Source organism: Hemiscyllium ocellatum, chromosome 32 (assembly GCF_020745735.1).
Source record: "Hemiscyllium ocellatum isolate sHemOce1 chromosome 32, sHemOce1.pat.X.cur, whole genome shotgun sequence".
In the NCBI taxonomy this organism is placed as follows: domain Eukaryota; kingdom Metazoa; phylum Chordata; class Chondrichthyes; order Orectolobiformes; family Hemiscylliidae; genus Hemiscyllium; species Hemiscyllium ocellatum.
The window spans coordinates 15725387-15753169 of record NC_083432.1 but is presented as its reverse complement, the minus strand read 5'-3'; the positions used below and the strand labels follow the sequence as shown (position 1 = coordinate 15753169).

Sequence of the window (27783 nt, the reverse complement as noted above, 5' to 3'; positions counted from 1 at the left end):
CAACATCTGAACCTTTTCAAGTTTCACATCATCCTTCCGATAGGAAGGAGACCAGAATTGCACACAATATTCCAAAAGTGGCCTCACCAATGCCATGTACAGCCGCAACATGACTTCCCAACTCCTATACTCGATGCACTGACCAATAAAGGCAAGAGTATCTTCACTGTCCCATCTACCTGTGACTCCACTTCCAAAGAATTATGAACCTGAACTCTAGGATCTTTTTGTTCAGCAACCGATGAGATATCACATGTCAGGCTACTTCAGATAAGAGTCCACAGTGTTGGAACAAGTGCATGAATATAGGTTTGGCTAATTAATGGAAGACAGAAAATTGGAATAAAGGGGGTACTTTCAGGATGGCAACCTGCAAGTAGAGTGCTGGTGATCACTGCTGCGGCCACAATTAGTAAGTGAGAAGGTGAAGGTAACAACGTCTACAGAGGGATAAGCGAGTAGGTAAAACTTGGCAAATAGAACACAATGTGAGAAACTGTGAAGTTATTACTATGGCAGGAAGATTAGAAGATATGAATGTTAGTTAAATGAGGAAAGACGGCAGAAAGCTGCAGCACAGATACATTTGGGAATCCCCACGTATGAATATTATCTAAGATCAGTGGGTAATAGGGAAGACAAATGGCTGACAGCCATTATTTCAAGGGAAAGTGGTGCAAAAAAATAGAATGCCTTGCTAAAATTACAAAAGGCAAAATAAAAGACTACATCTAGAATACTGCAAGCAGTTTTGGTTCCTTTATCTAAGGGATATTGACATTGGAGGCAGTCCCGAGGAAGGTCACTAGGTTAATCTGGTTATACCTTCCAGGTGAAGTAGTGTTTGACCTATACTTCACTTAATCTGGTCTACTGCATTCACAACTTACAATGTGGTCTCTTCTATACTGGGGAAACAAAGTGTGGACTGAGTGACCACTTCACAGAATGTTCTGCCCACAGAAAATACCCCTGAGCTTCCAGTTGCCTGCAACTTTAACACACCACCAACATCTCTGTCTCAGGCTTCCTACAATGTTCCAGTGAAGCTCTGCAAGCTGGAAGAACACCTCATTTTCCACTTCAGTACCCTGCCACCCTCCAGACTCAATATCGAGATCAATACTTTTTGGGCTTGAACACCCCCAAGTCCTAGCCCCCTACCACACACACCAGGTCTTGTTATCACATAGTCTGCCACTAACAGTATCCCTTAACAGCTATTCACCCTTTCAGCCAGATTGCTATTGACTCCTTTGTCTAACTATTCTCTCTTTGGGCTCTATCCCTACCTATTATTTAATTCTTAACTCCTCCATCTACCCTATCTTCTGCAAATAACTGACATTTTCCTAACTACCATAAGTTCTGAGGAATGGTCACTGGACCCGAAAGTTAACTTTGATTTCTCTTCACAGATGCTGCCGAGACCTGCTGAGCTTTCCAACAACATTTTTTTCTGTTCCTAGCTTATGGAGGGTCTGTCTTATGCTGAACAAGTGGGTCGGGCTTGTACTCATTTGAAATGTGTAAAAGGAAAAAGACACTGCGTTGAAATATATAAAGATACTTTGGAGACATGACAGGGGAGATGAAGCGAAATGTTTCTCCTGAATGAGAGTCTAGAACCAGAAGGTGTAAGTACAGTATAGCCAAAAAGCCTGTTCATTATACATGTATACTTCTGGATGAATAAAACCTCTTTACACTGCCTCCTTACTTTGGGATTTTTTTTGAAAGCTTGTATCTTTTGTTCAGTCCTTTGTCACAGTTTGCAATGTGTCTTTGTCAGTTTAGTTTTAACTTGAAATTGGCCATATCAAAGTCCTTCTTATGCAGAAAGTAAGGCTAAGCTGCTAAATGTTTCGCCTTAGCTTAAATTTCTGATTCCCACAATAGTTCTCCATTTTGTTCCATTCTGGCTACTACTTAGCTTTCCATGACAACACAAAAACAGGCAACTCGGCACAGCTACTCTATGTCACTGCTTATGTTCATAACTAGCCTCCTCCCAGCCTACTCTACATCAAACCCTCCCCATGTGGTTGCAAGTTCAATGTTCTCACAACTCTCTGGATGCTCAAGTTCTTTATAAATATGTTCTTATTTATTAGCGACGATTTTACAGACTATGCTTGGACAATGCCACAGTGAATGGCGATGACAGGCCAAGGAATGATTCATTAGTTCAAGGCTTGCCACATTATTTCAATGAGTAGAAGACAAGCAATTATTACATGACTGGTGCAGACATAGCCATAGAGATGTACAGCATGGAAACAGACCCTTTGGTCCAACTCAACCATGCTGACCAGATATCCTAAATTAATCTAGCTCCATTTGCCAGCACTTAGCCCATATCCCTCTGAACTCTTCCTATTCATATACCCATCCAGATGCCTTTTAAATGGTGTAATTGTTCCAGCATCCATTACTTCTTCTGGAAGCTCATTCCACACATTCACCCTCCACTTGAACAAGTTGCCACTTGGGTCACTTTTAAATCGTTCCTCTCTCACCCTAAACATATGCCCTCCAGTTCTGACTCCCCTAACCCAGGGAAAAGACTTTGTCTATTTACCCTATCCATGCCCTTTATGATTTAATAAACCTCCATAAGGTCATCCCTCAGCTTCCGATGCTCCAGGAAAAACAGCCCCAACGTACTCAGCCTCTCCCTATAGCTCAAATTCTCCATGCCTGGCAACATTCTTGTAAATATTTTCTGAACCCTTTCAAGTTCCTCAGGGACAGGATTTATGTGCATATGGAAAGGCAAGGCATGATTAGAGGTAGTCAACATGGCTTTGTGTGTGGGAAATCATGTCTCACGAACTTGATTGAGTTTTTTGAAGTGACGAAGAGGATTGCTAAGGGCATTGGCCAATGGGCTGAGGAGTGCCAGATGGAGTTTAATTCAGATAAATGAGAGGTGCTGCATTTTGGGAAAACAAATCTTAGCAGGACTTATACACTTAATGGTAAGGTCCTAGGGAGTGTTGCTGAACAAAGAGACCTTGGAGTGCAGGTTCATAGCTACTTGAAAGTGGAGTCGCAGGTAGATAGGATAGTGAAGAAGGCTTTCGTTATGCTTTCCTTTATTGGTCAGCGTATTAAGTATAGGGGTTGGGAGTTCATGTTGTGGCTGTACAGGACTATTGGAATATTGTGTGCAATTCTGGTCTCCCTCCTATTAGAAGGATGTTGTGAAACTTGAAAGGGTTCAGAAAAGATTTACAAGGATGTTGCCAGGGTCGGAGGATTTGAGCTATAGGGAGAGGCTGAACAGGCTGGGGCTGTTTTCCCTGGAGTATCGAAAGCTGAGGGGTGACATTATAGAGGTTAATAAAATCATGAGGGACATAGATAGGGTAAATAGGAAAGGTCTTATCCCTGGGATAGAGGCGCCAGAACTAGAGAGCATATATTTAGGGTAAGGGGGGACAAATTTAAAAGGGATCTGAAGGGCAACATTTTCACGCAAAGGGTGGTGCGTGTATGGAATGAGCTGCCAGAGGAAGTGGTGAAGGCTGGTACAATAGCAACGTTTAAAAGGCATCTGGATGAGTACATGAACAGAAAGTGTTTAGAAGGATATGGGCCAAATGCTGGCAAATGGGACCAGATAATTTAGGAAATCTGGTCAGTATGGACTGGTTGGTCTAAAGACTTTTCCCGTGCTGTACATCTCTATGACTCTAAGCTTCACAATATCCTTCCGATAGCAGGGAGACCAGAATTGCACACAGTATTCCAAAAGTGGCCCAACCAATGTCCTTTACAGCCACAACATGACTTCCCAACTCCTATACTCAAGACTCTGACTAATAAAGGCAGTATTCCAAACGCCTTCTTCACTATCCTATCTACCTGAGACTCCACTTTCAAGGAACTATGAACCTGCACTCCAAGATCTCTTTGTTCAGCAACACTCCCCAGGACCTTACCATTAAGTGAATAAGTCCCGCCCTGATTTGCCTTTCCAAAATGCAGCACCTCATATTTATCTAAATCAATGTCCATCTGCCACTCCTCAGCCCATTGGCCATTTGATCAAGATCACTTTGTATTGAGGGAACCTCCTTTGCTGTCCACTACACCTCCAATTTTGGTGTCAGTTGCAAACTTACTAATTATATGTCTTATGTTCAGATCCAAATCATAGATGTAAATAATGGAAAGTAGCGGACCCAGCATCGATCCTTATGGCATGCCAGTGGTCATAGGCCTCCAGTCTGAAAAGCAACCCTCCACCATCACCCTCTGTCTTCTACCTCCAAGCCAGTTCTGTATCCACATGGCTAGTTCTCTTCTGTATTCTATATGATCTAACCTTGCTAACTAGTCTACCAGGAGGAACCTGATCGAACATCTTACTGAAGTCCACATAGATCACATCCACCACTCTGCCCTCATCAATCCTCTTCATCACTTCTTCAAAAAATTCAATAAAGTTATGAGATATGATTTCCCACACAGAAAGCCATGTTTACTATCCCTAATCAGTCCTTGCCTTTCCAAATACACGTAAATTCTGTCCCTCAAGATTCCCTCCAGCAACCTACCCACCATCGAGGTCAGGTTCACTGGTCTATAGTTCCCCGGCTTGTCCTTACCACCCTTCTTAAATAGTGGCATCACGTTTGCAAACCTCCAGTCTTCCAGCACCTCACCTGTGACTATTGATGATACAAATATTTCAGCAAGAGGCCCAGCAATCACTTCCCTAGCTTCCCATAGAGTTCTAGGGTACACCTGATCAGATTTTGAGATTTATCCACCTTTGTGCATTTTAAAACATCCTGCACCGCCTTCTCTGTAATATGGATGTTTTTCAAGATGTCATAATCTAGTTCCCTACATTCTGTACCTTCCATGTCCTTCTCCACAGTAAACACTGATGTAAAATATTTGTTTAGTATCTCCCCCAGCTTCTGGGGTTCCACGCGTAGGCTGCCACGCTGATCTTTGAGGGGCCCTATTCTTTCCCAGTTACCCTTTCGTCCTTAATGTATTTGTACAATTCCTTTGGATTCGCCTTAACTCAGTTTGCCGAAGCTATCTATGTCTCCTTTCTGCTGTTCTGATTTTCCGCTTATCTATACTCCTACTGCCTTTATACTTTAAGAATTCACTCGATCCCTGCTGTCTATACCTGACATATGTTTCCTTCTTTTTCTTGACCAAAACCTCAATTTATCTAATCATCCAGCACTCTCTACACCTAGCAGCCTTCCCTTTCACCCTAACAGGAACATACCGTCTCTGGTCTCTCATTATCTCATTTTCTGATGGCTTCCCATTTTCCAGCTGTCCCTCTACCTGCAAACATCCACCACCAATCAACTTTTGAAAGTTCTTGCCTAATACCATCAAAATTAACCTTCCTCCAATTTAGAGCTTGAACTTTTAGACCCAGTCTATCCTTTTCCATTACTATTTTAAAACTAAGAATTATGACTGCTGGCCTCAAGGTGCTTCCCCCCCCACTGACACCTCAGTAACTTGCCTGGGCCTTATTTCCCAAGAGTAGGTCAAGATTTGTACCTTGAGTCCTTACCTTCCATTTCTGCTTGGCTAGAAACCGTTTCATTCTCTCCTTTGACAGCGTCTTAGCAACTCCCTGCTCTATGCTCTGTAACCACGGATGGTTCAGGCACTCCTCACAGGTTAACCGTCTCCTAAATGCAGAAGAAACCAAAGTAAGCCGATTTTAAAAATACCTTTAACCAAAAGTGATGGGCTGCAGCTATTTACAGCTGAAAATGTGTTGCTGGTTAAAGCACAGCAGGTTAGGCAATTAAAGAATTGATTCCTAATGAAGGGCTCTGGCCCGAAACGTCGAATTTCCTGTTCCTTGGATGCTGCCTAACCTGCTGTGCTTTAACCAGCAACACATTTTCAGCTCTGATCTCCAGCATCTGCAGACCTCACTTTCTCCTGCAGCTATTTACAGCCTCTATTAATGAGGGTCTGACTATCATCTATCAAAGTTTGGTGACTGATCGAAATGAAGAGGGAATGTAAACAACGTGGAGGACTTGCACATGTTAAGCAAGTGGGAATGTGTAGCACCTAGAATATAATGTGTAGAATTGTACTCATCTTTATCCAATTATCCAATTTGTTGGAAATCTAAAAAAATAAGTAGAACTTTTTTTAAAAAAAAAGGTGAGATGACTGTAAGTGTTGATATCAGCTGTAGCCTTTTGCCCATGAATCATATCAAGGTAACATTCAGGTGCAGCAAGCAGTTATAACAATTTTCTGCACTGCTTCATAGGAATATTAGACAAAATATGATACAGAGACACATAGGGAGGTGTTGGGGAAGGTAATTTGAGGGTAAGAGAGCTAGCTTAAGGAGAGGAAAGTGAAGAGTGTTAAGGAGGGAATTTAGAATTAATGACTTGTGGCCAAGGCAATAACGATCTGATTAAGACCAGGCTGGCCATGAGGCTGGAATTGGACAAATGTTGATGTCTTAGAAAACTGTGTCGTCAAAGGCCGTTACAAAGAGCATTGAGGGATTGAGAATTTTTAAATGAAGGCTCTGCTTAGCTGAGTGCCCCCAGTGCAGGTCAGAGTGCATGGGGTGAAAGTTGAACCAATTTGTTAGGAGTTCAGACATAGGTAACTGAGATATGAATAATGGCAGGTCTACGGATACCAGCCAGGAATGCATTGAAATAGTCAAATCCAGAGGGAATAATGGCTTTAAAAGGTTTCATTAGCTGATGAGCCAAGCCAAGGCTGGATTTGAACTAGGTTCCAGGTGGAGGGAGATATTCTTACTGAAGGCAGAGACGTATGATTGGAAGCTTTTCGCAGGGTCAAATATGAACCATGGTTGCAACCCAGTCTGGTTTAGCCTTCAACACTAGGCAGAGGGGAAAATGGAGGTCATGTGGGGACGTAGCTGAGTCTGGGGAGGGGATCCAAGGTAATGACTTTGATTTTCTCAATATGTATATGGAAGACATTTCTACTCATCCAGGACTTGACAAGCTGAGCAGTGGAATTACTTAAAGGCAGTGAAGGAGATCAGAAAGGGGAGATGATGGGGAGGTAAGCTGGTGTTAAGATGCTCACTGAAGCTGACCTAGTTTTGGATGATACACCAAAATGTAGCAGGCAAATGAGAAACAGGAAAGGGCCATGTAGAGATCCTTGAAGGATACTAGAGGAAGCAGTGTGACAGGAGAAGCTAGTGAAGGTAATTTTCCAGCTACAACTAACCAGAGTTGAAAACAGAACCAGGTGAGTGTAGGCCAGGCAGTTGGATAATGATGGAGGGGAGTTGGAAAAGGATATAATGCAGCAAAGGCTACAAAGAGGACAAGATGATTAAAGAGGGCAGGTTTCTCTTTGTCACTGTCATGTCGAATGTCATTTGCGACTTTGTTTCAAGACCATTTTGGGATGGTGCAGGCAGAGAAAGCTGATTGGAGGGATTCAAAAAAGGATTCCCAGGAAAGCTTCTGGTATGTTTTTACAAAGGATTGAAGGATTACAAAGAAGATGACAGAACATACAGATACAGGGCTTTTTGTGACCGACTTGAAATTATTTATAGATTTTCCTCTTCCTATTCCTGAGGAAAGTTGCCCTTGGTTAAGTGCAATAAAAGTTTGTTGGGACTGATTTCTGGAATGAGGCCATTGTTCAGACTAGGCCTAGATTCCTGAGAAATTAGATTACTTACAGTGTGGAAACAGGCCCTTCGGCCCAACAAGTCCACACCAACCCTCCGAAGTGCAACCCACCCACTCCCCTACATTTACCCCTTTACCTAACACTACGGGCAATTTAGCATGGCCAATTCACCTGACCTGCACATCTTTGGACTGTGGGAGGAAACCGGAGCACCCAGAGGAAACCCACGCAGACACGGGGAGAATGTACAAACTCCACACAGTCAGTCGGCTGAGTAGGGAATTGAACCCGGGTCTCTGGCGCAGTGAGGCAGCAGTGCTAACCACTGTGCCACCGTGCTGCCCACCATGCCCTCTCTAAAACAAAATTCTTAAGGGGTTAGAACTGGGAGGCTGGACAGTTCATAACTGGGATCACAGTCTCAGAACACGGCAGTAATTATGTAATCACAGACTGTGGAGAAAGTTCTTTACACAGAGGGTTGTGAATTTTTTAAATTGTCCATCTACGCCAGAGAGATCTGGGTGCTCAGCCAATGAGTGTAAACTTTCTAGTCAACCTGTTCAGAGATGTTATTACACATCTCTAGAGCAAATGGGACTTGAACATGGGCTTCCTGGCTCAGAGATAGTACATTACCACTTCTATACAAGAACCGGTTAATTGTTTTTTGAAAGGGAAACAAAGAATGTGGGGCTAGTATAGAAGGCTGGAGTTAATGTAAAGACCAGCCACAATCTTAAATGAATTGATGAGCCAGCTAGAGCTCCTATTTCCTATGCCCATATGTTACACATTAACCAAAAAATTTAGACATCAGTTGGCTCTGAGCTTCTAACTTAGTGCTGCATCCATCTGAAACGTATGGTGGTTCTTTGAATCATGCCAATACAGTGCTCCTCGCTCAGAGCCTGGAACAGATCTTGAACAGATTCCAGAACTAGGAGACAGATTCAACTTCAGGATATCCCAAATCAGCTTAGAGATTAGTGACACTGTTTCTGTTCACTCTAGAAATTGGTAAATCTAACTCAGAGCTCATCTGGGCCCATCTCCATTATCACTCTGCCTTGCCTTAACAGGGAACATATGTAACCCATTCCATGTAACCATTCCAGCAGTTTGTCCATTACTAGCAGTGGTTACCTGTGACACTGGAATTCTACCAATGCTTTCCAAAATTAAAATGCCCAATGACTAGTCTACAAACAGCCATTCATAAGTAAAATAGTTCAAAGGAAGGAGGTAGGAGTTGTAAGCAACTGTAATTCCCTTGAAATAAGATTTGAAAAGTTGAAAACCTGAGTTGAGCTGGAAAGGATCGATAGGTAAAAAGATTTCTTTACCTCATGTTCTTCTGTAGCAAAGAGCTGATGAAATTCTTTGCATTTTCAGAGATCTCAGCAAACGCTTCCTCATCAAACTCCCAAGAAACAGCAGTGACATTTGTCAGGGTCTCTGGGTCAGTGTCCCCTTGAAACGGAGACAATCCACTCAATCTGTAACAGTCCAGGAATTAGATTCAAAATTGGGACATCCCATAACACCGTACACCCAATGAAGTACTTGTGACATGCTAATGCTGTTTTAATGTAGGAAGCTGCAGCAGACTATCCTTATACATAGTATGACTATAAAGGCAGGTCAGGGGCTGGCAATTCTGTAGTGACTTTTAAATGCCCTTGGACAATCTTCGAGACAATTTTCAAGAGGGTGGCATGGTGGCTCAGTTGATAGTACTGCTACCTCACAGTGCCAGGGACCCATGTTCGATTCCACTCAGGTGACTGTCTGTGTGGACTTTGTACGTTCTCCCAATGTCTGCATGGGTTTCCACCGGGTGCTCCGGTTTCCTCCCACAGTCCAAAGGTTAGGTGGATTGAGCATACTAAGTTGCCCATAGTGTCCATAGGGGTGTGCAGGCTAGGTGGGTGAGCCATGAGAAATGCAGGGTTACAGGGATAGGGTAGGGAAGTGGATCTGGATGGGTTGCTTTTCTTAGGGTCAGTGTGGACTTGATGGGTCGAATGCCTGCTTCCTATGGGGATTCTATGAGGTCAGGAATACAATGGTATATGCTTTACTTGCCCAGAAAGTGTTTAACTAACAGTACTCGAGAAGCTTACTGAAGAAGAACATCAGGAGGGCGAGAAGGGGGCACGTGATAGCCTTGGCCGAGAAGGTTAGGATGAATCCAAAGAGGTTCTTTAAGTATACTAAAGGAAAAGAATAACGAGAGAGAATAGGACCCTTCAATGGCTAAGGTGGACATGTATGTGTAGAACCGCAGCAGATGGGCAAGGATCTCAATAAGTATTTCTCCTCTATGTTTACCATGGAGAAAGACATGAAGACTTGGGAACTTGGGGTAGTTAGTGGTGATGTCTTGGGGACAGTCCTTATCACAGAGGTGGTGTTGGATGCATTACATTGTATGAAGCTGGATATCTCCTGGTCCTGACCAGGTATATCTAAAGAACACTGCAAGGGGCTAGAGAAGAAATTGCGGGGGCCCTGGCGGATATTTTTGCATCATCGTTAGCCACAGGTGAGGTTCCTGGAAGACTGGAGAGTAGCGGGTGTTGTGCCATTATTCAAGAAGGGCTGCAAAGAAAAACCTGGGAACTACAGACCAGTAAGTTTAACATCTGCGGTGTGACTTGAGAAGATTTTGAGGGATAAGAAATACATGCATTTGCAAAGACAGGATTTGATTAGAAATAGTCAGTTTGGCTTTGTGCTTGGGAGATCCTGCTTCACTTTGATGAAGTGACCAGGAAGGTTGACAAGGGAAGGGCAATGGACACAGTCAGTAAGAGTTTCAGTAAGGCCTTTGATAAGGTTCCACATGGTAGGCTGCTCTGGAAGGTTAGATCATATGGAATCCAGAGGGAGCTGGCAAGTTGGGTACACAGTTGGCTTATTGGTAGAAAGCAGTGGATAATAGAGGAAATTTGCTTGTTGGGCTTGAGGCGTGTGATTAGTAGAGTGCTGTAGGGGTTGGTGCTGGGCACATTGCTGTTTGTTATCTATATCAATAATTTAGATGAATATATACAAGGCATGTTTAGTAAGTTTGCAGATGACACTACAATAGGATGGATCGCGGACAGTGAGGAAGGTTGTCAGAAATTGCAGCAGGATCTTATCAGCTGGGGAAGTGGGCTAAGAAATGACAAATGGAGTTTAATATAGATAAGTGTGAGGTCTTGCATTTTGGAAAGTCAAAGCTAGGTAAAAGTTTCATGGCGAATGGTAGGGCCTTAAGGAGGGTAGTGGATCAGAAGGACCTTGGAGTTCAGGTGCACGGTTCTCTGAAAGTGGAGTCCCAGGCAGACAGGGCAGAGAAGGCAGCTTTTGGCACACTGGCCTTCACAGGTAGGGCATTGAGTATAGAAATTGGGAAGATATGTTGCAGTTGTATGGGGCATTGGTGAGGTCACACTTGGAGTATTGTGTTCAGTTTGGTCACCTTGCAATAGGAATGTTGCAAATAATAGGGAGAGGTTGGATAAGCTGAGACTTTTTTCTTTAGAGCATAGGATACTGAGGGGGGATCTTATAGAAGTATATAAGATCATGAGGGACATAGATAGGATGCATGCACACAATCTTTTTTCCAGGTTTGGGGAATCGAGGACTAGAGGGCATCAGTTCAAGGTTAGGAGCAAAGAATAGAAGGCAACCTGAGGGGCAACTTTTACACAGAGGGGGGTAAAGCTTACAGAAAGAGCTGCCAGTAAAAGTGGTTGAGGCTGATACATTAACAACATTTAAAAAGGTATTTGGACAAATAAATGGATAGGAAGGTTTAGAAGGATATGGGCCAAGTGCAGGGAAATGGAGTTTGCTTAGATGGACATTTTGGTCGGCATGGACCAGTTTGGGCCAGAGGGCCTGTATCTGTGCTGTCGGACTCTAAGCTCATTAACATCCAGAACAAAGCAAAGCAGTCTGTTGATCAATGTCCCCTTCATTACCTTAATAAACTTCTCTGATGTTTATTCCTGATGAAGAGATTTATGCCCAAAATGTTGACTCTCCTGCTCTTCAGATACTGCCTGACTGGCAGTGTTTTTCCAGCGCCATACCCTCGACTTCACCTCTTTACTACAAGCTCTCAGTGGCTAGGTGTACTATCAACAAGGTGCCCAGCACCATGCCAAGACTTTTTCCATCAGCACTTCCCAATGCAAGACCTCCATCATCTGGAGAAAGGGCAGATGGCCACATAGAGACACCACCACCTGCACATTTCCCCACGCCCCTCAAAACCAGAATGTCATCTGCAGCTGCCAATTGGGTCACAAGATTCTGGGTTCAAAGCTTACTCATGGGCTACAGTATAAAATGAAAGTTGATGCTTCAGTGCAGCGCTGACTCAATCAAGTCACAAAAAGCTAGTTTTCTGGTTATTATCACATTGCTGTTTAAGGGAATTTGCTTTCTTCATTCGGCTGCCATGTTTCTTAAATGCCAATGACAACTCCACCAGAACGAGTAATTAGATGGCTATATTTTTGGGGGAGGGGTGGGCTGCTTTCAAACCAGGGGCCATAGTTACAGATAAATGGGATCATCATTTAAAATGGAGATGCCTTTTCCCAGAGGGCAGTGAATGCCTGGAATTCTGTACCCCAGAGAGCTGCGGAGGCTAGATCAATGAAACAATTTAGAGAGAAGGTAGATAGATTATTGAAATATCAGGGAGTTGATGGCTATGCACAAAAGAGGAGTGAGGTCTGGGACAGATCAGCCACGATCATGTTGAATGATGAGGTAGGCTAGAGGGGCTGAATGGCCTGATCCTGCTCCAAATTCTCACGTTCTTGGGCTCTCTTCTTGAAGCAGTGCTATTATATCTTACACACCCACCTTACAGCACAGATGATATGAAGCTTTAATAGTGCATTTGAAACATAACCTCCAACAGTGTAACACTCTGCTCAGCACTCCATCACTGCCAGTTTAGATCAACGTGCTTCAGTACCTGCTGAGAGATTTGGCCCTGAATCAACAGTTTGAGCCAGACACTGCTTCCCACTGGATCACATCCAACACCTTGGCTGGTCAGGACCAATGGCTCTACCAATTTTACAGCAGCTCAATGCCTCAACCCCAAACTCAAAGACGCTCTCCTTAATTCCCTAAATCACCCAGCAGCTCTGACCCTACTGAGATCTTTACTCATTCGACACCCACTTGCTTACACAATTCAAATCAATCACTTGAAATCCAAAGCTGTTTCATCTCCAATTCCAACATTCTTCCAAATAAACCTATTGGACTGTGGCCTGGTGTTGTGTGATTTTTAACTTTGTCCACCCCAGTCCAACACCGCCTCCACCACAACATGACTGAAAACTCAAATTGTGTTTAAATGTACAGAAGAGAGACAAAATCTCAAGAAACCAAGACGGCAATAAAGCCAGCAATGAACAAACTGCAATACTTTGCTTTGAACTGGATTTAATTGTCATTTCCCAATGATCGGATTCACTCACAGGATGTAGCAGATAACTCCAATGCTCCAGGTATCTGTAGTGAACCCGATTGGGTCATAATTGATCACTTCTGGTGCAACAAACTCTGGTGTTCCAAACATTACTTTCGTTGATCCATTAGAATCTGCAGAGAAACAGGCAGACAGTGAGGGAAGGCAAGAGCAAAGGATCTAGCAGTACCACATAATACCAGCATGTGGCGCCCCGGCTGTGTGCTCAATACACAGAGTGGGAACAGACTAATCTGAAAGCAACTCAACTGGTTAACAGATTGGGTAATAATTCGAGTTAGGGGTGAGACGTTTGGCTGTTAATATTAACAAACTCCAGAGCAAAAGATCAGGAAACTTTGAACTCAAGTGAGGTACATACTGTATCCCAATGGTGTGTATAGAAACCTCATTGTTCAGGCCTTCGATCCAATCCAGGCACAGTTGCCCAGATGAGTTCATCGGATAGGAGGCCATTCACCTGGTTTTGAAATGGACTCTGTGGTTTTCCAACAGTTTGTCACCTGGCCAGGCCCTACTTTGAACAGTCTGCCCATTTTATTTGGAAATGCCCAGCCTTTAAAATAAACAAGACAGGCCTGCCTGAGCAAGTCCAGGTCAGGCCCAGCCTAGTGGCTTGGCAAAGATCAGAAACTGCTGATCTGGGTGTGCTTCATTATGAAATCCTTGTGCTGTTTTTGCTTGTGCCTTAACTAACATGGGCATACAGCATGACACATACATAGGACTCCAGTAACTGCTGAAGAATTACTCAAGTAACACAGCAGCAGCAGCCTGGTCAAAAAACACTTCCACATACTCCTGTGCCTTATTCCTATTCTCAATACTGCTGGATACTGCAATGGATTTGGCTATTAAGCAGTCTCAAAACTTCTCAACACACAGTTACCAACCAACAGAATCTCTCAAATTCTTTCCTTAAAAACCTGTTTTACCACCTTCGTCATCAACCAGGAATGTACAAGCTCACCCAGTTTAGCTCACTCCAGGACATGTTGTGCAAGGAATGCTTACTTATTTGAGCAAAAGGTTCAATGATAATTTTTGCTATTCAATGAAGAATGCACAACTGCCAATGTGAATGGGGAATGGCAAGGGAGTCTGGTGAATCCAGTGGCCTCATTACCATCAAAATGGTACAGAGTTATGCAGTGAGATGATGGGAACTGTTAATGCTAATCTCTCCAGATTACTCTTGGAAAATCAAGACAGGTCTCAATTAGCCTGCTCATTTGTAGTCGTGCTGAAAATGGAACTGGTAAGACAGGCTTTATATCAGTAATTTATTTTTTGTACAATGTTCTGACAGGATCAGGAACAGGAGTTGTTGTTTAATCCCTTACTCCTGATCTCTCAAATCATTGAGATCCCAGCTGCTGATATAACTGGGCAAATTGGATCCCAGACTAAAATGTGACACGATAGATCATTTTTAAAAGTTCACTGAAAGACATACACACAATGCTGTAGATTTCATTTTGAATAATAAAACAGAAGTTTAATACTAAAAAAGCTAAAATAGATAAATTTACAAAACTTGAAACATTTCAAAAAACAGTAAAATAAATCCAAAAATGGCAGCATCATTCAGAGAGTTTGATTCTCCATCACATCTGTTGATTTACCATAACTGTTTATTTCAATTCCTGCTCTCCCTAGGCTTGGTAGCCTCTTCCATGACTAATCACACAACTGAGCTTAGACCTTCTCAACTCTGAATAACCTCTTCAGTATTCTAACTAAGCAGTTCTGGTCTGGAACTTCTAAACTAAAATTCTTACACTGAGGCAACGTATTTCACATCAATTCTAAATTCCCTCTTTTCTTCAGGAGAAGCTATTTTCAACATCTTCACTTCCACCAAGAATTCTGGGAACTGAAAAAAAATACAGCAAAAGCTTTCCAAATTATGGATTCTCCATCCGTCTTAAGCAAAGAAAAATCCAGATCTTTCTAAATAGGAAGCTAGTGCTCCTCAGTTCTGTCTACTTGTAAATCTCTCCTGATGCAAGCAAGTCCTCATTATCACCCAGGGATCCTCTTCTCTCATACTGGTTTAAAAATAATCATGGCTCCAGAAATACTTTAACTACCTGACGAAAGAGCAGTGCTCTAAAACTTGTACTTCCAAATAAACCAGTTGGACTATAACCTGGTGTTATGTGATTTTTAATTTTGGCCACCCCAGTCCAACACTGGCATCTCCATATCCAAAAATATCAATAAATTAAGAAAACTTCTAGCACAGACTAAACTCACATACCACTAGCTCAAAATCCAAGCTTTAAAATATGTTAAAACATATGTAAATCACACACCTTATATTAGATAATCAGATATCCCTTAATACTTCACCTAATATTAATCTAAAATCCACAATTCTTTTGGGAGAGCCCATTGTAGATCATTATATTTTCAGTAGTAAAGTGCTTCTTGATTTCATTCCTGAAGGATTAATCCCTGTGGAGGAAATACTTTCTCTGTATTTACTTTATCAAATCCTTTTAAAAGCTTAAACTGCTTGATCAGATCATATCTCAATCCCCCTATTCAGGAAAATACAAGCCAAGGTAATAACAATTATTGCTTCACACTCAAACGCATTGTGCCATTTCCAGTAACTTGCAGCACACAACACTGTGGTGAAACAGGCAAGAGGTATGAATCTTGAAGAACCTGTTATGCAAAACAAGGAGGAGACTATTGAATCAGCACAGATCTGATGGCAAAAGTCAGGCGTAGCGTTCAGTTTCAATTAGCTCGCTTCTCTACAACTACAAAGTTGGAAGCCATCAGGCTTGTGTGTCTTCAGGCATGACTGGATGGTAAACTATGAGGCTGTTTTATGTGGCTGAAGATGAAAAATGGGTCAGAGATATCAGTGCTGACAATGCATTCTCCCAACATATGCCAACATTGACTAGGTGATGGAACATGTTAGTTTACAACAGAATTTGCACCTTGTCCCTCCATATGGGCAAAATGAATACCCAACAGTGAGCCATGAAATGCCTTCACTTCATTAATTGGAGCATGGTTTGAATCATTCCTGACCTAAATCTTTTACTGAGCTGGTAATCAAGATGATCACAAGCATCCTGATCCACTCCATTAGATTTGGTTTAAAAAAAACCATTTGGTAAAATCCCAATGAAGAACAGACTCCAATCATCGTGAATGTGTGTTCACTCTGACACAGATTTTGACACCAGTTGCACTTCAGCAGCTAAGGGAAATCATGCTATAACTTGTGATGTTATAGGAAATTGGGGGCCTTTTTAAAAATCTGAGTTCTTTTGGTATTCCAATGTGGAGTGTGATACCTCACGAATGTGTTACAGTAGTAAATAGCCTTGTACAAACGATTTATCGAGTAGAACATTACACTTTTACGAATGTGGTGTTGGGGATAAGAAAGTCTTGATCTCATAATGAATGAAAGCTAACTTTCATCAGGAGGCAGGCAAGGGGACATTGGTTTTCCAGCATCAAGAGTAGCACTCCATGGTCACTGGCCAGAAGAATTCAGACAGGTGGTTGACACAAAATCAGTTTCCAGCCCCAAGAAATAGGGGATAATCAACCAGTGTTCAGAGACAGAGGGGGGTCCTCATTGGGCAGCTGTCTTCTCCTGATAGAAGATGGACTAGAAGAAGAGGGTGAAGACCCAGGGCAGAGTTCCCTAACACCTTGACTGGAGAATAGGATGCAACTTTCACACCTTTAATGAGACTGACACTTTCCGTACCAACAGCCCTCTGCCAGTGAACCACCTCCAACTGTCACAGTCATATATTTGTTGTTGAATTCACTAATATATCATACCTAAAGTGTTCCTTCTTAACATACTCAATAAACCATCAGAAAAATGCTACAAATTGTCAGTTGCACATATTGGGTAAGTGTGATAATACCCCCACCCCCGCCACCACCCCCCATCCCCGAAAAACAAGATCAACCAAGCTAAAACAGGAATAGAACAGTCTTCTCTGGCGTTGCACAAGTTTGAATGCACTGCATTCCCAGTGATTTAGAAAACAAACTCAATCTTGTTGTTAAACCGTGACTCTAAATTCACCGCTATATCATCTCTGGAGAATATAAATTGAGAAATTACAGAATCATAAATGATTGCCTTAGAGCCAGAAAGCTACCATGGGGCGGCACGGTGGCACAGTGGTTAGCACTGCTGCCTCACAGCGCCAGAGACCCGGGTTCAATTCCCGACTCGGGCAACTGACTGTGTGGAGTTTGCATGTTCTCCCCGTGTCTGCGTGGGTTTCCTCCGGGTGCTCCGGTTTCCTCCCACAGTCACAAAGATGTGCGGGTCAGGTGAATTGGCCATGCTAAATTGCCCGTAGTGTTAGGTAAGGGGTAAATGTAGGGGTATGGGTGGGTTGCGCTTCGGTGGGTCGGTGTGGACTTGTTGGGCCGAAGGGCCTGTTTCCACACTGTAAGTAATCTAATCTAAATCACAGGGGGGCAGCCAATGAAAGCCAGGGTTAGAGAATAAAGACTGTGACATTGTAGTCCCAGTTCTCGGCCACCATTTACGTGTGCAACCCATTCTTATTGCTCAAGATTAAAGAACGTTAGAGGAAGAGGTCAGCACAAAATGGTTGAATTAAAAAAAGCGTTGCTTCACTCACCAAGTTTTCGTGCCAATCCGAAGTCAATTATTTTAATAAGTGTACCGTTCTTGTCAACGCACACAATATTCTCTGGCTTCAGATCCAGGTGTACAATGCTCTGTTGGTGCATGAACTGCAAACCAGCCAGGATTTGGCGAACATACACAACACAGGTTGGCTCTGTTAGCTCAAAATCTTCATCCACAATACGCTCAAAGAGCTCACCTCCAGAAATACTGTACAAGATCATAGTCGTATCAGAAAGAGCAATAACTAAATCGTAGGATGTGCACACAAAAATACTAAATACGATACGTCTCTGACTTCAAGTCTAAGTTGTCCAACTGCGTTTGCATGAATTAACTTTGCTCTCAAAATTGTGGCTAGCAAATCCATTTGAGCTTATAGTCAGGATCTACCCTGGACATCATGGCGTGCGCACACCTTACTTCATCTATATCTGTCTTGGCTCAGTGGTGGCAGTTAACTCAGAATTCAAACTTCATCTTTTAAATCCCACTCCAAGACTTAGGCTGACAGAGTTGTTAAATCCTGACATGTTTGGATTTTACATTAGACTCCTAACAGTCAAGAGAGTTTTAATGCGTTTTCAAGAAAACCTTCCAAGCATTTTTAAAAAGAAAATCACATTACAATGCTGTGGCTTTGCCCTTGCAATGGGATGCAACAACACAGTAGGAATTAACAACACTTCCAATCAAATTGGATAGTTATGTACAGAGCAATAATCACTCCCTCAGAGGTTCCATTAGTGATCGAGTTCCATACAATAAAAACAGGAAACATTTTTTAATTCCTACTGTAGGCTAGCAGAAATGTAATTGCACAAAATAAAACTATTGATGTTCAGTCAATTCAAAATTTCAAGACTGATTCTGCTAGCTTTTTTTATTGGGGAAGAGGATTGGGGCATATGGGATCAAATGGAGTGCAGGGATAAGTGAGACATGATCATGTTGAATGGTGGAGCAGGTTTGAGGAATGAATGGATTTACTGCTGCTCATATAAGCCAGAGCTGCTGCTATTACAGTCAATCGGAAAGCAACTGATTTGTAATCCAGTACAAATTCTAGCCACCATTTCCAAAGATGTTTCTATTTGAACAAGGTTTACTGCAGCTATATTCATTCTTTTGCTACGGTTGTGAGCCTCCCCGTAGATTTGCACGAGACTATACTTACTATTCCATTACCATGACAATCTCAGTCCGACTCTCAAATGCATCCAGGCACTGAACCAGTTTTGGGTGGTGCAGACAATTCATAATCTCAATCTCATTGCGTGCACTCTTCTTATCTTTCATCGTACGAGCTTTGTAAAACTTGCCTGCTCGAGTCTTTCCTGTAGATTTTTGCAGCAGTTTGTAAACTTTTCCAAATGTCCCTCTGAAATATGATCGAGAATAGCTTGGTTAGAGACTGGATGAAAGATACTATTAAAGCATATCAATCTGATCTCAAAACCAATATTGTGCATTTACAGACATGATTCTAGTGGAAATTGATGATGATTTGAAGTGGCTTAGATGTTACCTATTCAAACATCGCCCAGTCATCAAATGCTCCTTGACAGCTGGCATGATGGATTCTACTGGACACCCATGCTGCTTGCCCAAATTGGATACTTGCCCACATACCATGGCTCGGAGATCTTCCCAACCTTTGTCAAAAGATTTTTTCATCCTCCACACCACCCACTTGCCGTTTTTTTTATTAGGAATTGGATTGGTCCAACTCATATAATAGCTCTTAGTGAACAGCAAATGAATAACTCCTGCAAAGATAACTAGGTGACCGTCTCTTTGGGGAAATGACAATTTACACTCTGCTAATTAACTCTGTTAGACATTGCCTGCTGTGGCTCAGCAGGCCCCCTTGGTTTGACAGACCCGGACACATTTTCTGCATGATTTGGAAATGCCGGTGTTGGACTGGAGTGTACAAAGTTAAAAATCACACAATGCCAGGTTTATAGTCCAACAGGTTTCTAGTATGCTTCCAATTAAACCTGTTGGACTATAACCTGGTGTTGTGTGATTTTTAACATTTTCTGCAGAGAGAGAGAGAGACAGTGGGCACCATTTGATGACTTTGAGTTTCTCTCAGCTCTCTTTACCACTCATTGAGTTGAGTTGTTTCTGCTCTCCTCTAATCCCCTCCCAGTCAGACTCCAAAAGTTTAACATTGCGAGTCCAGTATGTTAACTTCCTTTCTCTCCACAGATGACACCCAATCTGCTGAATTTCTCAAGCATTCTTTGTGTCTCTTTCAGATTTCTAGCATCCAGAGTATTTTGCATTTAACCTTCAAAGCTTCTAGGCGACTGTCTCCCAGTTGTCAGTGCCATTGTCTTAATATTTGCTGTAGGTGCCCTTGTAGTGCATGCATGGATGCCAAGAAGGTCAGGTCACCATAATGAAGGTCTTTGTGTCACCCATTAACAAGCATGAACAAGACAGTACAGGCACGATTAGATTACTTAGTGTGGAAACAGGCCCTTCGGCCCAACAAGTCCACACCGACCCTCCGAAGAGCAACCCACCCAGACCCATTCCCCTAATACTACGGGCAATTTAGCATGGCCAATTCACCTGATCTGCACATCTTTGGACTGTGGGAGGAAACCGGACCACCCGGAGGAAACCCGTGCTGACACAGGGAGAATGGGTAAACTCCACACAGTCACCCGAGGCAGGATTTGAACCCAGGTCTCTGGTGCTGTGAGGTAGCAGTGCTAACCACTGAGCCACCGTGCCTCAACAATGAATATGCATTGAAATTGCAATACAATGCAATTCAATACAACACAGGAACAGGCCCTTTGGCCCACCAAGTCCGTGCTAATTATTAATTGTTATTTAGGCCCACTACTTATTGCCCACACGCAGTTTCTATCTCTCTGTTCATCTCTCATTCATGTATCTATCAAGATACACTTTAAATGTTGGTAGCATGTCTGTTTCCACCAGCTCCACCTGCTAGTCCATTCCATGCACCTACCACCCTCTGGGTGAAAAATCTTTCCTGCACTTCTCCCTTAAACATTCCCCTCTCACCTTGAACTTATGCCCTCTTGTAATTGACGTTTGCACTCTTGGGGGGAAAAAAGCCTACATATGCTGGACGGATTAGCAAACTGCAAGACCTCGGACTTGTCACCTTGCCTTGACGAGAAATGCTGAGGGTATTCAACACAGCAGAAGATGAAAACAGTTCAGCCTCTTAACTGTGCTTATATATTTTGTTCAGGTCTCACTTCTGTAGAGGAGGGTGCTGAGGAAGGAAGCTAGGTATTGAGTCAGATTCAAAATCCTACTCGGTCTCAGCAGAATAACTGTGGTTTTTGCGATGTATGTGTGCTTTAGCACCAAGTGACATGGAAAGCTGGTGAATGGAAAGGCTTGATATGAAAGGTTATCAGCAATCTCCAACACCTATGTTAATAAATGGCAGTAATGGCAATGTCCTGTACCATGATGTTTGTTTTTTTTCTGACGTTGATGATCAAATCAACTTGATAGACAGAGAAACAAATCAGTTTGCTGAAGGTGTTCTTTGATGGATAGGGGAGTCCAGAACTAGAGGGGATAGGTTGAGGGTAAGAAGGGAAAGATTTAAAAAGGGACCAAAGGGACAACTTTTTCATGCAGAGGGTGGTGCATGTATGGAATAAGCTGCTAGAGGTGGTGGTGGTGGTGGAGGCTGGTACAATGACAATATTTAAAAGGCATCTGGATGGGTATCTGAACAGGAAGGGTGTAGAGGGATATGGGCCAAGTGCCAGAAAACGAGACTAAATTAATTTAAGATATCTGGTCGGCATGTGAGAGTTGGACTAAAGGGTCGGTTTCGTGCTGTATATCTCTACGACTATGTGGAATGTGAGAATACAGCAAGTCTCTCAGGAGGATTTGGATCCTTTGCCTTGGATCTTAAAGCAACAGAGACCGAGCAGCTTTCCAGTATGTTTGGAGGCATTTCCTGTGGATGACCCGAAGGCAATTTTCAAATTTGACACGTAATTCTAAACGACATACAGGAGAGTGCACTTTTCACACAAAGTGGCTACTATGTATTTTTACTTTCCGATTAGTGAGTGGAGACGGACAAATTTACTTCACTGGATTTCCTTGCAGAAAAATATAAAATGAGCAAATAAAAATGTTTGCCAGTCCTACATCATCCAGCAACTTACTCCGTCTTCATACACGGTCTCATGGTGGCCTAGCCTTGCTGGAGTCAGGAATATTGCAAATTGGAATCCAGCTCAGCTGATATTCCAGAGCCGCACAAAGCAAGTGTTCACTCTGCCTGCCCTCTTCAGGCAAATGTAAAAAAAAAATTTTTAAGAAAACCAGGGAATATCTCCTCTCTCTCCTAGTCAACATTTATCCATTGTGTTACATCTCATAGTCAGTGTGAAGCATATCTTTAAGAGACATATTGATGACATCTTCTACCTTAATGACATTAAAATAAATTTGGCCACTATCATTGTGTGGGAACTTGCTGCGCATAAATTGGCTGTCATGTTTTTGCACTTCAGCAATGTACTAAATTGTACATTGCTGAAGTGCAATGGACTTCACTGGATTTCCTTGGTTGCGCTTCGGCGGGTCGGTGTGGACTTGTTGGGCCGAAGGGCCTGTTTCCATACTGTAAGTAATCTAATCTAAATTAGCTGTGAAGCCCTTTGGGACATCCAGAAGCTGCAAAAAGGTGCAATATAAATGTAATTTATTTCTTTCTTCCAACAGACCACTCAAACCACCATACTGCCATAATTACTGTCATTCTTCAATCACTCCAACCCAAATAAACCCTGCCATCAACAAATGAGACACTGTAATGAGAAACAAGTTTTCTGAAACATTCAGTAAAATAATATCATATCTTTAATATTGTATTCAACTTGGAAAAATCCTCTCTGCAGTTTAGAAATCTTGAATCCTGAGATAGTGGTTGTCCAGAAATCATAGATTAAGAATCATTGATAAGTTACTGCACAGGAAAAGGTCATTTAGCTAATCATGTCTGTGCAGGCTTTTAAACCAACTCAACCATGGGGTGCTGCAGATAATTAGTAAAGCATCAGTTCATCTACCGCAATGACTTTGTAATATTGGAAAAAAACAGCCCGGGGTTACAAAGCCACTCGATTTCTTTCTCTGTACCATCTGTTTCCGTTGGCCTCTCCCTCCATCAGTCTATCTCTCCAGGACACACACTCACATCATCCCTCTCTCTATCCTGCTTTCTCTCTCTCTCCCTCCATCAGTCTATACCGCTATTACACTCCCTCTCTCATCATCTCTCTTTCCCTGTTCTCTCCCATCATCAATCTGCACCACTATCACATTCTCTCTCACTTCATCTCTCCCTCTCTCTCTCCACCTGCCCTCCCCCCACAACTCCAGCTCCTCCTTTTGCGATGGTGAGGTGATTTGAGATTACCCAAGCATTTCCAAGGTAAATGCTAAAAGAAAGAACTGCAGTGGCTGGAAGATAAGATTCCCTACAGTGTGAAAACAGGTCCTTTGGTCCAACAAGTCCACACCGACCCTCCGAAGAGCACCCCACCCAGACCCATTCCCCTACATTTACCCCTGACTAATGCACCTAATACTACAGGCAATTTAGCATGGCCAATTCATCTAACCTGCATATCTTTGAACTGTGGGAGGAAACTGGAGCACCTGCAGGAAACCCACGCAGACATGTGGAGAATGTCTATGTGGAGTTTGCACAGTCACCCAAGTCTGGAATTGAACTGGGACGGTGGTGCTGTGGGGCAACAGTGCTAACCACTGAGCCACCGTGCCACAAACCTGAAATAAAAACAGAAATTACTGGAGAAAGTCAGCAGGTGAGATCACATCTCGGTACAGTTAGACTCTGAAAACCCTCATTGTGGCATTTAGGAAAACTGCAGTGAAACGTAAGCATCTTCCTCTACCAATATCAATAAAGGTGGAAATCACAAAAAAAAACAAAGGTGCTTCAGTGAAAAATTTCCATGAGGTATATTGTGTGGATATCTCAGTTTGAGATGCTGGAAGCAAGGTAAATTCTTGGAAAATACAATATTTGGTTAAGTGATTTTTTTTAACTTAACTGCTTCATGTTTTATCACTGTTGTATGCTTCATATAAAAATATATATCTGCCATGCTTTCAGGTTCACAGACAGACATGTATACACAAACATACATACATATCCACACACCCACGCACCTATTCCAAGACCAAACTAGAACCTAGAACATTCTAAAAAATGTAAATGACTCAGTCCCAGGTATTCCAGGCAGGAAAAGGTACAATGTAAAAAGAACTCGACTAAAACGTCACCAGCCACATTAAGAACAAAAAGCAAGATATGCATGGACCGGCAGTGTAGATACTTACACTCCAAGGCATTCCTGCTGTATGTAGAAATCAGTCAGCTTCTGAGATGCATTTATTGTCACATGAGACCCTAACTCCTCTTTTTCTTCTTCTTTCTCTTCAAAAAGAGACAAAAAAGGCTTTGAAATAATAGCAAGGTGACAACAACTTGTAACAACCTATACTGTTCTACATGCAATGCTGGCTTGGGAGAAGGACCTTGTAGGAGCAATATGGTCATCAACCTTTTCACATCCAATGTTTCTCCTACTGTTGCTCTCATTGGTTTTTCCTTAGGGAATCGCTCAAAATTGTCTCATTCAATCTACGAAAGGATAAGCCGAATACTGTAACCCAGAATTTAATTTGTGTGCCCTCCAAGGTGATTTTCTTTTAGACTAGATTCTCTACAGTGTTCTTGGCTGATAAGTACACAATGCTGTATTGAGATAGACTCAGACTTTGAGGCAGGTAGGGGAAGACAGAAGCCAAGAAGTCATTTTGCTTCATTCTGTAGCTGTATTATCTTCAACAAATTGGAAGCTGTAACTAGATACTGAGCAGTATTTGCCATAATGTTTAAAAAAAGGACTTAAGATCAAAGTTCTGTTTGTGAATCATTTCCCCAAGTCGTTTACATCCTCAGGAACTTTTACAGCAATAATTTGGACCTTTCTTCTCAATACACTCGCAGCACTAACAATGCTCGTGGGACTCCATCTGCCCAGTTTTATCAAAGGAAGAAGAGTGGGAATAACAGTGGGATGGAAAACAGCCTTCCTGCATTTATTGACCAACACCAAGTATCTCAGATGTAGCTGCTCCTAGCTGTTATAGAGGATGAGGGCATACAGAGACTGAGCTACTAACAAAAACACAATGTGCAAATGTCTGACCATTTACAAATGCTTCATTGAGGAAGCACATTCCTAGTTTTCTGGACGTAGCAATTCCCAGTCAGCTCCATTACTGGTACATGTTAGATTCACGAATATCTAGTCAAATGGGTGACACAGTACAATAACCAGCATTCAATCTTGGTACATCCCTCAGTCACTGAGTATAAAAATAGGGAGGACTGGTGATGCTATGGTAGCATCCTTGCTCAGAGACAGAAACTCTGGGCTTCTGCCCCACTCCACAACTTTTTTTAAAATCATAGAATCTCCACAAAGAGTGGAAGCAGGCCATTCGGCCACCATTGACCCTCCGAAGAGCATCCCACCCAGGCCCAACCCCCTCCCCATCCCCAAAACCCTGCATTTCCCATGGTCAATCGTCCTAACTTGCACATATTTGGGCTGTGGGCAGAAACCCACACAGACACAGGGAGAATGTGCAATCTCCACACAGACAGTGAGGCTGGAACCGAACCGGTGTCCCTGGCACTGTGAGGTAGCAGTGCTAACCACGGAGGCACGTACCACCAAACTTCACCATTTGCTATACCAGAATTTGAACCCACGTATATTACTTTATGCATTGAATTAACAGTCCAACAATGATGTTACTGAGCCATCAACTCCCCCTTGGTGGCCCCAAGATGTGTTTATGACCTGACCAAACAAACTGATCACCCATCAGCAAATCATTCCAGTAAACTCATAACAGGGAGCAAGAGCAGGAGGATTTCCTGGCCAGCCAGTACAGTGTGCTAAATGCAGCATGATGGCTTCCCTGAGTTAAAAGATTTCCACATCTTGGGTTCTGGTTATGAATAAAAGTCATGCATATTGGATGGGCATTGGATGGTTATTTGGATAATAATGGTATCTAGCGGTATGGGGCAAAGGTAGGAGACTAGCACTTGATAATCAAGCTGGTGCAGGCACAATGGGCTGAATGGCCTGCTTCTACACTGTCATAGTGCTGTGAATCATTTGCAGGGACTGCCAGAGATGAAGCAGGATGATGAATTTGAGTAAAGGAGTTGGGGTGTTATATTGAGCTTGTACAGGATGTTGCTGAGGCCTCTCCTGGAGTACTGTGTGGATTTCTGGTCATCGTGTTGTAAGATGAATATTATTAAACTGAAGAGGATTCAGAAGAGATTTACCAAGCTGTGGTCTGGAATAGAGGGTTTGAGTTACAAGGAGAGGGTTGGATAGGCTGGGACATTTTCACTAGGGCACAGGAGGTTGAGACATGATCTTACAGGGGCTTATAAAATGATGAATGGTATGGATAAGGTGAATGGCAGGTGTCTTTTCCCTTGGATGGGGGATTTCAAGACTAGGGGGCGTACTTTTAAGGTGAGAGGAGAAAGATTTAAAAGAGGCATGAGGGACGGTTTTTTTTTAATGCAGTGAGTGGCTTGTGTTTGGAATGAACTTCCACAGGAAGCGGTGGATGCAGGTACAGCTGCAACATTTAAAAGACGTTTGGATAAGTTCATAAATGAGAAATGTTTGGAGGGATATGGAGCAAGTGCAGGCAGGTGGGACTAGTTTTGGTTGGGATTATGGTCGGCATGGACTGGTTGGACAAAGGATCTGTTTTCGTGAGGGATGACTCTGTATGTAATTTCCACATCTAAAATTTTGTTCCTAATCTCATCTATTTGGAAAGTGCTCAAGAGTTAAATTTTGATTTAAATACATATTTAATTAAATATTTTAACAATTCAGCCCAGTCAGTGAAACAAATATCTTTGGACTTTAATTCTTAGCTGAAAATGTGTTGCTGGTTAAAGCACAGCAGGTCAGGCAGCATCCAAGGAACAGGAAATTCGATGTTTCAGGCCAGAGCCCTTCATCAGGAATCAATTCTTTAATTCTTACCTTCGACATCAGATAGCTTGACAGGTTTAGATTCCTCCCCTATTTCACTGATGCCACAAGAGTTCACTGCGTATATACGGAAACGGTACTCTTTGCCTGGCTTCAGACTGTTCACTTGATAGGAGGTGTTACTACACAAGTCAGTCAACCTTCTCCACTCCGACTCTCCAGCCTCCTTCACCTCAATGATATAGAACTTGATAGCACTCCCACCATCATAACATGGACCAGACCAGGATAGCGTGAGAGAGCTCCGACAAATCTCTGAAACACATGGTCTTCCAGACGGAGGCTCTGGTCTGTCTGAGGAAAACGGTACACTGGCTTTTAAACAGGATTTGGCATTTGTTCCACTATCCATTACAATTTTTGTGTTCAGTTATCTTTCAATTGTTCAATCCACATTTGCCCCAATCGAGCTGCAGTTATATAGGATACACAACCAAACTGTGAATTGACCAAAAACAAGATGCGCCCCATTCTTAGGTAACAACAAGCAGGCAGAGTCATTGAGTATGGGAGTTGAGTTCATGAATAAGAAATGTTTGGAGGGATATGGGCCAAGTGCAGGCAGGTGGGACTAGTTTCATTTGGGATTATGGTCGGCATGGACTGGTTGGACCGAAGGGTCTGTTTGTCAAGGTTGTACAGGACATTGGTGAAGCCACCTTTGGAATTCTCTGTCCAGTTCTGGTTGCTCTGCTTTAGGAAGGACATTATTAAATTGAAAAGGGTTCAGAAATGATTTACTAGGATGTTCTCAGGAATGGAGGGTTTGTGTTATAAGGAGAGGCTGG

At 42.6% G+C, this 27783-nt stretch overlaps 1 protein-coding gene across 1 annotated transcript in view; it reads right to left on the bottom strand.

Annotated features, from left to right (window-relative positions):
• Positions 1-27783, bottom strand: part of LOC132830892 (myosin light chain kinase, smooth muscle-like) — an 83753-nt gene that overhangs the window by 11856 nt on the left and 44114 nt on the right. The window contains exons 8-14 of the mRNA XM_060848817.1: positions 26987-27289; positions 24228-24324; positions 19006-19209; positions 17821-18038; positions 13161-13284; positions 9003-9155; positions 5561-5681 (exon numbers count right to left, since the gene is read on the bottom strand). Of these exons, the coding sequence (XP_060704800.1) occupies positions 5561-5681; positions 9003-9155; positions 13161-13284; positions 17821-18038; positions 19006-19209; positions 24228-24324; positions 26987-27289 (1220 nt within the window). The remainder of the gene's footprint in view (positions 1-5560; positions 5682-9002; positions 9156-13160; positions 13285-17820; positions 18039-19005; positions 19210-24227; positions 24325-26986; positions 27290-27783) is intronic.